This window comes from Antennarius striatus, chromosome 2 (assembly GCF_040054535.1).
Source record: "Antennarius striatus isolate MH-2024 chromosome 2, ASM4005453v1, whole genome shotgun sequence".
Lineage (NCBI taxonomy): Eukaryota > Metazoa > Chordata > Actinopteri > Lophiiformes > Antennariidae > Antennarius > Antennarius striatus.
This window is the reverse complement of record NC_090777.1, coordinates 20014719-20026295: the sequence shown is the minus strand read 5'-3', so window position 1 is coordinate 20026295 and position 11577 is coordinate 20014719. Positions and strand designations below refer to the sequence as shown.

Here is an 11577-nt window from a genome sequence, read left to right as displayed (position 1 = left end):
GAAATGACTCATTTCCAAGTCATTTGATTTGCACTCTGCATTGGCTGCTACTCCTCTAATGACTATGGCTGCAGAACGCTTTTTGTGAACATAAAGCTACTGCCGAGGTGGTGGGGAGTGTCTGAGTGTTGTACCTGGATGTAGTCTGGTACTCCTGTGCTATCCATCCTGCTGGCCACATTGACTGTGTTCCCCCAGATATCATACTGGGGTTTTCTGGCCCCAATCACTCCTGCTACAACTGGTCCCATGTTTAAGCCTGGGAACAAGTCACCACCATTGATTAGCAGGAAAAATAGATTTTAAAAATTTGCCAAGTCAAAGCAGATTTGATGAGGGTAATGGTTACCTATCTTCATCTGAAAGTTGTTGAAGGAGTGTTCGTTGATGTATTTCATCTGTTCTCGAAGCCTCATGGCGTAGTCGGCCAGAGCCAGAATGTGTGAACGTCCTTCTCTGTCGTAGGTGGAGTCGTTGAGGCCAGAGGCCGCCATGTAGGTGGAGCCAATGGTCTTGATTTTCTCCAGCTGACGGAACCTCTCCTCACTGATGATCTAGAGATCAATAATCAGCACTTCAGCCGAAGGTCAACAGAAGAAAACACTTTGTAGATCCTTGTTCTACATGAACAAGGATCTACAAAGTGTTTTCGAATAGTGTTTGATGTAAAAATTGTTTTGAATCTTTCCTTCTTTCTCACCTCATCAAAATCAGCAATGATCTCATTGAGGAGCCTCAGACACTCCACTCCTTCATTGTTGGCTTCCAGCTCCACATAGAACTCAGAAAAGTTGCTGATAGAGGCAAACATGACAGCAACACACTCGCATGACTGATAATACAACTCATCGTTGCGACGCTCCCGTGCGAGAAAGTGGGCGGCTACATCCTTGGGCAGGATGTTGTGGAGCAGACGGCGATTATACGCCTGCAGCTCCTCCATCTCCTCCTTCTCCTCTGTGGCCTGAGGACGAACAGCCAGAAATGTGTTTGCATAGTCTCAGGTGACTCCTGCAGTTATGCCAATGGCCTTTTTCATTACAGGATGTTTTGAAATGTCACTGTCGGAACAGGTATAAATAATATATGTAATCAGGTAGATCAGCAGTCCCCGACCTTTTTTTGTGCCATGGACTGGTTTAAAGTCAGGCAATATTTTCATTGACCGGCTTTTAAGGTGTGGCGGATAAATACAACAAAATAAAATGATACGGCCAGCATAAAAACTGGCATTTTGCGGCTTTCTTATTCTTAGAAGTCGTAGCTTCACTGGCTCTTTTACCCTGCACAAAGAAACTTTCCAAAGACATTAGATTTTTGTTCTTTTTTTTTTTAGCTTGACAGTTTTAATTTAGCGGTTATGTATTCTGCGTTACGGGCCAGAGCGGCCCCTTTAAGAAGATAGTCATGTGACCACGGCAAGTATCTTGACATACATAAAGAGTGAGTCATAGACAGATATGGCTGAGAGAATCCAGTCATTTTACAAAACAAAACATTGTTCACAATCAGACAATAAATAAAACGAAAGTAATATAACTTATATATTCATTCTGTGCGACTAGGTACCAAGTGACCCTTCGACTAGTGGCCCGTGGCCCGAGGGTTGGGGATCACTGATGTAGATGACATTTACCTGCATCACTTACGCTGTCAGTTAGAGCATGCTGACTCATTGTATTGCTTTCATGGCTCTTGCTTTTAAAAGCTACTTGTTTGTGAGCTTAACAAACCCGTTTTTCCTGATATTAATCGTCACAAGTTATCATGGTATTTTTGTGTGTGTGTGTGTGTGTGTGTGTGTTTGTGTGTGTGTGTGTGTGTATGTGTGTGTGGATAATAATAGCTTTAGTTTGACTTCTTTACAAAGGAAACTTAATTTACAATTTTTGTTTGGTTAAAAAACGTTTTAGCTAACCTGAAGCTTCCACAGGAAGTCGAGGCGTGCAGTGGACTCCACTTGCTGGCCGTGCAAATAGAGAGCCAGAACAAACACTGTCAAGATTACAGGGGTCATGACCTTTAGGGATACCTTGGTCACACTCTCCAGGCTGAAGAGGGAGAGAGAAGTTGACCAGAATGAAAGAATGTCTTTGATGGATTAAAACGAGTGCAACCTGACACATAGTGAGAGATACTAAATGTTCTTACCACTGTTCTGTAGTTTCATTGAAACTGGGCCTGGAAAATATGGCAAAGAAATTCATGTCATAAACCATGTCTTAAAATTGAATATTAAAAAAACAATACAAAATAAATTAAACCTACTGTTGTATGGAATCGTTAACAGGTAATTGTCTGAAGAAAAATAGGAAAACATATTCAACAACCATGAAATACGACTTCTACCCCACCATCATCACCCCTGCACTTTAACAGACATACAGGTAGGGAACACTTCTGTCAGTTGCCCTTGTTTATTGGATTTCTTTTTATTTGCACATTTGAGAAAAAGTTTTAAAAATTCAAAAATTTAGTGAAATGCTTAAAATCCCCAAAATGTCAAAAACCACCTCTGAAGTACACGAGAGATACAAGTGTGAAGTTTTGTGGAAAATATAGAGAAACATTTTTTCAGTTATATCTTTTGAGACACAAACCAAACACAGAATGAGTAGTATAGGCTAAACGACACATGAGAAAGCAGCTTTTTTATAACCTTAAATTTTCTAGCTATGTCCAGTCTAAGACACAATGTTATGACAAGGGCGCTCTGCTATTAAAGTTGAAAGTGTGAAGGAAAGAGTGTGTGTTGAGTGTTTTCCTAACGGGATACTTACAGAGTGTTAGCAATGACCAGCAGGTCTGCGTTGTCAAACAGGGCTACTTGAGGCCACTCCACCAGCAGGAGGTAAGTGAGCTGGATGACAAGCATGAGAGCCAGCTTCCCTATGCTGCTGATGTGGAGGAACACTGAGCAGGCCAGCAGGGTCAGCAGGACACTGAAGCTAAAATACTGCAGCAGGGGACACAGAAGAGGAAGAGGAAGATAAAGATGAGGAGGGCCAGGTGAAAATTCAGAACCTTTCATGCACACAGAAAAACTAACAAACACAAGCATGCAGACACACAACTGTGCAGCTGGCAGAACACACACGCTGAAACATTATCGACTAACCTCGGGGAAATGGCAGGGCATGGCCTGGCTGGAACACAGAGTCAAACCGTCCTCTGCTGTCTTGGTCAGGTTGTGTAACAAGCAGAGAGTCACTGAGGTTGTGTTCAGCTCGTCGGACACACAGTCCACTAGGTTCTCTCTGCTGCAGGTAAACTAGCAGGAAAGGAGGGTACAGTGTTTCATTCTACCGTCAGGCAGAGGTGAAGCAACATGGTAACAGAAACATGCAACTACAATGTTTTATTTAACCACCTGAAAATTTAAATAAATAAATACATGCGCCTGTTGACCTTGTCAACATTTAATTTCAAAATGATATAATCCTTTTAATTTGATTTTAAATACAATAATAGCCAATTTAATTTTTGGTTTTATCCTTGATTTGTACCTCGGTGTAGAGCAATCATGAAATCTAACATGTTCATGGACAAATAAAATGCTGACATCTACCCTTGAAAATATGCTAAAAAAAATCAGATGGTTTAAAATCCACCTGTCACAGTGACAGATTCTAATGAATTATAGCTCAAATCCGAATTAAAGCAACCCCCTGGGCAATCTGGACAAATTTTTGCAAAATGCCAGGATGGTGCAACCCCTTCTCTTTTCAAATCCTTTGAAAAGCAATGAAAAATCTGACAAGAAGAGCATGGTAGATTACAGTCAGGGCAGGAAATGGTGCTGAGACAAATATTTCACCCTTTCTCTGATGTCATTGTAGGGTCACTAATGGGAATATGTAGATTTGTAGTCCCTACCATGTTAGCAAACGATGAAATGAAGAGGAGGAGGATGGTGAAGATGCCAACTAGTGTGCTGTTGGCACGAGACTGGACTATTTTCTTTGTTACAGTCTGCAAGGCGGGTGGGAAAAGCTGGAAGACACAAGGTGAGCAGATCAGATATGAGAGTAAATATCATCAGTGATGCTGGCAGACATGAGAAATACATAATATTGCCTATAATCTGAAGAAAAACCACAATGCTGGTGAAATTCTTTGTTTCTCACTTTGATGCACGAGTATATGGCACAGATGAAAAGGATGTTGCTTAGGATGATGAAGACGCTGACATATAAGCCAAGCATAAGTGTTGTTCTGTGGAGGAGACAAAAAAGACACGAGGATGCATAACTCACATTTAAAGTCTCATAAACTAATTAAAAGATTTGTTGCACAAAAATCGGTATAACTGACATATTCATCAGAAAGAGTTTCTTACGTTGGGAAAATGATGATTTGGATAAAACAGATGCAAAAGAAAACAAAGAGCGTGCAGGCCACATATCCTCCAAAACGATCATCGATCTTTTTAGAGTACTGAAAATGAAAAATAATAACATACAGAAAAATAAGTTTCTTTGTAGCTACAATCAAGAGGGAAAAAATACAGTTTGCTTTAGAGAGTTTTGGTTTGATTTCAAAGCAACTCCAAATAAACCTTTTTCTCCAGCTCGCTGGTCTGAAAGGTGAGCAGGAACTTCTTCACATGGTCTCTCCTCAGCTGATCGATGCTGCGCGCATCGATGGCCCGCCCAAGAAACTCATCCACCTCATCCTCAGGGTTCAGGGCCTCCTGAGCACAGCGACTATGAAGCATATAGCAATAGTTCACTATACAGTGTGTGTTTCTGTTCATGCATGAGATTACATTGGCCTATGTTGCAGCAAGCAAGATGATTCAGAGCTTTATTTCCAGGGATGACGACAGTAACAATCTTTAATTGATTTGCTAATACGAAAAAGTCTCCATTAAACAAAACCATGGGGAAAACACTCACTTGTCTTTGCTGGATGCTTCATCAATGCCCTAGGAAAAACAATAAAACAGAGAGTTAAAACAAGACCAAAATGCAGACGGCGCAGGAACGAGAGAAGGATTATCAAGCGGCCACAGTGCGACCGAAAAATAGAGACTCAGACATCTGCACGGCTAATCCCTGAGAGTCAGACTGATGTTTTAATTATTGCTGAGAAGCTTCAAATTACACCCTCTTTGCCCCTAGGGCTAAAACTCTCTGAGAGGAAGAAGAAAAAACCAGGAGGAGAGGGGGAGACAGTAGGAAAGACAAGGAAATGATCCTTGCAGAATAAAGAGAAGGAGGAAGTGAGTGAGAGAGAAACGTCTGCAGCTGCATCCTCATCATGTTGGCAGTAAAAGATACGCGAGGAATCTGTTACAACTCCTGTCTGATCCATTCTTCCCTCACATTCACATTGTCCCCTTTAGATATTGCCATATATAGAGAGTATATACTGTATATGTATATATGCGCGCGCACACACACACACACACACACACACACACACACACACACTGAAGTTTTGGACCTTCATGAGTTATTCTCATGCAGACGTGTTCATTCCAGGCCTGTTGCTGACCTGTTGGTCTTGCACAGGTGTAACACAATGAAGGAGACGCAGCGAATTTGTTTTTGCCTGAAAGTAACTCCTGATTAGCTGCAATGAATAATCATGCAACCACACCAACACGCTAAACAATGAAAATGTACGCTGATGGGTGGTGTTTACTGAGTCAACATTTACTTACTCTTATAATGGGGAAAATGCCTTTGAGACAGTTAAGAGAGTTACAAGATTTGCTTAACATTTAGAAAACGAAGAAGAAGAAGAAACATACTTTAAGATCCCCACAGGGAAATGTTTTTTACCACTCTTATTTTTATATGTATTTTAAACATATTTACATATAAATACAGGTACAAACACACACAAACACAAGAGACCTGTAGGAATGCAAATACAGAGAGGACGATGGAAGAGTGGCAAGCAGAAACATTTTTGTTGCGCCCAATGAACAACTTGTGGGGGACGGTGTGTTGCTCAAGGACACCTTGGAATTACTTAAAAGGCAAACTGGAACCCCTCCAACTTCAGTTCGCACTGCATAAATTTTTGGTCCACATGGGTCTTGAACTGACCACCCTCTGGTTCCCAGCCCAAGAGCTACTGCCGCCCGCTTTTAATCTCATTTTCTGAACCAAATTGCCAGTGGCATAAACTTACTTTTTAAAACACTCTTTTGGCTGTTCAGGTAATTAGACACCCTTTTCAAATCTCAGCCGCTATTTTTAATTAACCTTAAACATGTTCTCAGTCAGTAAACACATTTCACAATGAGATACACAGTGTTGTAAACTTGCAAATGCTGACAATAAAACACAAAACACAAATCCAACACACCTCTCATCTTTTACACACAATTACTAAAAAAATGAACACACAAGTTTCTCTTGATGAGGACAGATGTGATCACCTTTGTGAGAGGTGGCGGACAAGAAGGAAAGGGCCAAGGAAGAATTCATTCATATATTCATTATTCCATCCCATCCTGTTGAAGATGAGATGATCAGAAATCACCTTGTCTTTAGCATCTTACTAAATTCAGGTCACAGTTTTAAGAACTAACCTATACTAGTTGACATCAGGTGAAAGTAGGGGTACACAATGGACAAGTCGCCAGTTTATTGCAGGGCCACACACAAACACACAAACATCCACTCTTACAATCAGACCCACTGACAATTTAGCAATTCAGCTAAATTTCATGGTTTTGGAGGTGGCAGGAAGAGAGAACCCACACAGCCAAGGGGAGAACATAAAAAATGTCCCCGGTGGGATCAAACCACGACCTTCTTGCTGTGAGGCAACAGTGCTACCCACTGCACCACCATGCCGCCACCAAGAGCAATCATTTATGATCAAATTCAGCCAACCACAGTATTGTAAACCATGTCCTTGTTCATGGGACGACAATGAGAGAAGCAGAACAAAGACTCTAACCCACTTTTACCAAATTGTCTGGCCAGCATCATCAGTGCATTCAAAGAAGAGAACGGGTAATTGATTCCTGCTGTACAACATTTGACTTACTGTACACTACACAACCATAATGTTCACTGCAGTACTGCTTTTACTGGCCGGGTGAGATTATAAGTGAATTTTCTTCTATTCGAAATTGCCTGTGAGGTGGATGAAATCCAAAAAGACATCAAGACATAAGACTGGATTGTTATAGAGTTATTAAAATTATTTCTTAGTAAATAATTCTGAAAACTACAGTATATAATTCTAATGTGAGGTGAATGAAATCCAAAAAGACATCATGCTGAAGATTGGATTGTTATAGAGTTATTAAAGTTATTTCTTAGTAAATAATTCTAATAACTACAGTATACAGTATAATTCCAATAATAACAGTGTTGGACAACCAAAATGTTCATCTGATAATGTTACCAATAAGAACGCCAGAGGCTCACCAAAGCTATACCAGTTAAAAATGAATGATAATGTAGGAAATATACAATATTAACAGCTATTTAAGTTAGTCATAAGGATCTAATGATATTGCTCCAGGTGATGGAGGGGATGACACAGAAAAGTGACACAGAACAGGTGCCATTTGTTGCTCCATGCATTCATTTTTACCATCTGTCTGAAGACTTTGGACTCCTTGGTTCTGGAGAAGGACCTGTCTGGTACCCAGCGTGGAATCAGTCCCTCCACAGAATTTGCACGTACTCGCTGCATCTTGGCCATCATGGCCTTCTCCTCTTTCTAGAAAAGAAAAGAAACCCCACCAAGGGTAAACACTTTGGCAAACAACTTCCCTGCCAGCTGACAAGCAACTTTATTGTCTGTGTGAAATATGCTGTTAGTGTGAAGTAATCAAGGAGACCTGTGAAATTCACTAACCCGCTTCTGGCTGCAGCCCAGCACCAAGAAGGTTTCGATGTTGTGCTCTTTCAGGTAAGCATTCCTGTCCCCTCCAGATCCTGGCTCCACCTCGTAGTCCCCATTCAGATACTGCAGAGTGGCTCTGGTGATGTGGATACGCCTACACACACACACACACACACACACACACACACACACACACACACACACACACACACACACACAAACAGTGTTTGAAACAAAACAAGCAACCAGAACCAACGTCAACGCAGCTGCAGGTGGAGTGGGAGGGGCTTACCCAGCTTTGCCTCCGGCCTCCATTTGGTTGGCCAGCGTCACGTCGTTGGACCAAACGTCAAACTGCCACTTGCGCAGGCCCAGCACCCCACAGTGAACACGCCCACTGTGGATGCCCACCCGCATGTTCACATTAACGCCTGTCACTTCTCTCACCAGCCTGCAGTTGCATGCGCACACACACACACACACACACACACACACACACACACACACACACACACACACACACACACAACTGTTGAAAAGCTAGTGTCACCTTCAGCTTCACTGCATCTACTCTACAGTCTGCACAGCATAAAGAAAGCAGGAAACATTCACCTGTGTTTAACTATGTGACAGAATGAGAGAGCATTCTGACTTGCAGTGAGTGTGTCGTGTTATTGTGGTGCGTTGGTGTATTTTTTCACTCACGAGATGGCCTCGATCATGTCGACTCCCATTTCTACACAGCAGTGGGCGTGATCAGCGCGGGGCTCAGGAAGCCCTGACACACAGTAGTAACAGTCCCCTAGGATTTTAATACGCAGGCAGTGGTTCTCCTGTACAGCAATGAGACACACACACACACACACACACACACACACACACACACGCAAACATTTACAGCTAATTTAGTGGATGTGATTATGGTATAAGTTATGTGAATTAAAACCAGAGTAGTTACATTTATACATCACATAATACTTAAGTGACCCCTACTCCACACCAAGATATGCTTTGTGTTTTTATAGGTCAAGACTACAGATTGTATGGATGCATCAGCAACGGTGGTTGTCGACACTCACGGAGGCCAGCTTGTCAAAGCGAGCGAACAGCTCGTTCAGCGTCATGACCAGCTCCTGGGCCGTGCACTGAGACGCCAGGCTGGTGAAGCCCTCGATGTCTGCAAACAGTATGCTGCAGGAGAGGTGGTGGTAATGGTGGTGAAGGAGAGGATGGGGAAAAGAGAGAGGAAGAGAAAGACAAAAAAGATGGAGAATGAGATCAATTAATTAAGTAGGCAGTAAGTTAACAGTGTCTAGTGCCTTCCTCCCTCCCCTCTGTCCAGCTGCCATTTGATCAGGGGAGGGAGAGAGAGGCAGACATTAGTTCAGCTCTGTCTCTCATCATCTAGGCCAATGTAGGTCACCTCCTCCAGCTAGTCCCTCTGAGAATACCACCCCCGACTCCCTGTCTACATGCCTTTCATTGCTAACTTTCGATAGTAATAAAATGCTAGAATAAACAACGCCACAAATACGTTATGTTCCCAGCGAAGGCAACAGATGGCGCTGTGGGTCTAATGAGCTCTCCAATGGGCTGTTGCAGCAGCCTACAGGGTTTCTGCGTGTCCCACAGCAAAGGCTGTGAGCCCTGATGAAGAATGTTATCTTTAAAGGTAAGTTCACACAGATCACAAACAAAACTATTATTAAACTTGAATTCTTTTCAAGCTATTCAAACAACAAGTGTTTTCTTATTTATACTGAATCCCTGTGTGTGTCCTATTAGGAAAAAAAATGGTGTTCTACACATACATTCAATAACACCAGCATCAAAATTTTTGGGCAAAGAAAGATGCTTTTTCTCTTGTGTTATGCTGTGATAATGGATAATTTTAAGAGTAAGTGGAGCAAGATTTAGAAGTACATTAGTTACACCTATCTGTGCATCGCCTACACCTATTTGGGTCATCTCTGACAGGTGAGCTCTGCTGCGACCTCTTTCATTACCCCTTGCCACCTTCATCCACAACATGAGCAGAAAGTCGGCTGGAGAGTTTCGGTCGCCTCTTAGCACTGACTTATCCTCTCTAAGGAGTTGAAATCCAGAGGAGATGACTGAGACAAGGGGCTGAGGTCTGCCTCCTATCTTTAGCTACAGAAAGCACCTCAGTGTGTCTAAGTCAATATCGTCACTGCAGCCTGCCACTATCAGTAAACAGCAACATGCATAAAACATGCTGTCAGGGAAATAGCTGTTGGATTGACTCTGAAACTGACACATCAGTCAGAGGAGTGAGGTCAAAGCCCCCGCTGCTGGCAGTGATGGCAAACCAGACGAGCCCCCTGACATCCTCCTTAGTGGGTGTTGTGTGGAAGCTGCCATTTACCTGACATTGTCGTGCTTTTGGATGTATATCTTGTGGAACATCATATCTTCTTTCTTGGCATTGATATCGGCCTTCATCTCCATGGCAACATGCCTTGGCAGCACTGACAGAAGTAGGCGCTCCTGTGTGTGTGTGTGTGTGTGTGTGTGTGTGTGTGTGTGTGTGTGTGTGTGTGTGTGTGTGTGTGTGTGTGACAGAGAGAGTGAGAGAGAGGGAGAGAGAGAGGAAACAGAATTTAAGGACAGAAAGACTTGGAGAGGGAGCCCATTCATTTTAAGGCAGCTCAGAGAGCCACCCAGCCCTGTTGGCATCTGCGTGGGAATGTGTTAGTCAAACAGAGAAGTGTAGATATGCGTGTTGTGCTTCAGAACATATTGTTGACCTCAAATCCTGAGACAAATAAAAATACAGTAGAAAACAGAGACATCCATCTGTTGCTCTTTTGCATTTGTGCCATTTTCTGCAGGATGTGGGCATGGCTGTCTCCTTAATTTATATGCATGAGAAAGTGTGCATGTGTGTATGTGCGGATGAGTGTATATATATGTACCTGCTGCTGGTTTTCTCTCTGCAGGTACAACCTGGACAGGATATATCCTCTCGTCTCTTGGAAAGCTTGTCTCTGGGAGACCTCAGCAGGATAGTGGGTCCAGATCCCGATCATGTTAGTGCACAGGAAGATCAGCACATTGGCACTGATCTGAACACGCATACGCATGCACACACACAAACACAACAGAGAAACACAACAGAAAAAAAATGAGAGTCCCACCAAATGAGCATATTCTATCATAAAAATATAATCATCTCGGCCTGACCTGGGAGAGGTCAATAATGGAACTGTTATCACTCCATGGAAAAAATTCCTCAAATGTCTGAGGGGCCATTAGACATGATTTGATTAGCGATGATGGTCCCGTGGTTGTTCTGCAAGAGGACATTCTAAAGGGGTGAATGTGAAGTGTGATTGGGGACATGGAGACTGTTTCACTCCTGCTTTTAGAGCTGGAAGTCAATAGTTTCATAGTAGAATTAATTCAAATGAGAAAAATGCAACATGAAAAAAATACTTTTTTTTGAAAGCCAAAGTAACAGACTACAAACCATTTTTTTATTGCTTAAGCGGTGCAGTTGTCAGCGGTATGCATTAGTGTGGTGGACTACTTTGAAACTGGTACTGTGTTTAAAAAGATGGCTTTAGTCATGAGAAACAGAAATGTGACTTTCTTGTGTGAAGCCAGAGATGTCTGTTAAACGACAAGATTGAGAATGCAGAGACAATCTGTAAAACAACATTATCAGTAAAAGAAGTTCAGACAAAATGTACAGTTAGCTTTGTGAGGTCATCGACCTCAAAAACATTCCTCTGC

At 42.3% G+C, this 11577-nt stretch overlaps 1 protein-coding gene across 1 annotated transcript in view; it reads right to left on the bottom strand.

Moving 5' to 3' along the window:
- Positions 1-11577, bottom strand: part of LOC137603508 (adenylate cyclase type 6-like) — a 35072-nt gene that overhangs the window by 2797 nt on the left and 20698 nt on the right. The window contains exons 4-23 of the mRNA XM_068327050.1: positions 10758-10907; positions 10208-10329; positions 8901-9012; positions 8527-8654; positions 8114-8272; positions 7834-7975; positions 7567-7695; positions 4899-4927; positions 4559-4706; positions 4340-4437; positions 4128-4215; positions 3877-3993; positions 3119-3271; positions 2781-2956; positions 2269-2298; positions 2152-2181; positions 1919-2051; positions 701-964; positions 350-554; positions 135-259 (exon numbers count right to left, since the gene is read on the bottom strand). Coding sequence (XP_068183151.1) covers positions 135-259; positions 350-554; positions 701-964; positions 1919-2051; positions 2152-2181; positions 2269-2298; positions 2781-2956; positions 3119-3271; positions 3877-3993; positions 4128-4215; positions 4340-4437; positions 4559-4706; positions 4899-4927; positions 7567-7695; positions 7834-7975; positions 8114-8272; positions 8527-8654; positions 8901-9012; positions 10208-10329; positions 10758-10907 — 2538 coding nt within the window. The remainder of the gene's footprint in view (positions 1-134; positions 260-349; positions 555-700; positions 965-1918; positions 2052-2151; positions 2182-2268; positions 2299-2780; positions 2957-3118; positions 3272-3876; positions 3994-4127; positions 4216-4339; positions 4438-4558; positions 4707-4898; positions 4928-7566; positions 7696-7833; positions 7976-8113; positions 8273-8526; positions 8655-8900; positions 9013-10207; positions 10330-10757; positions 10908-11577) is intronic.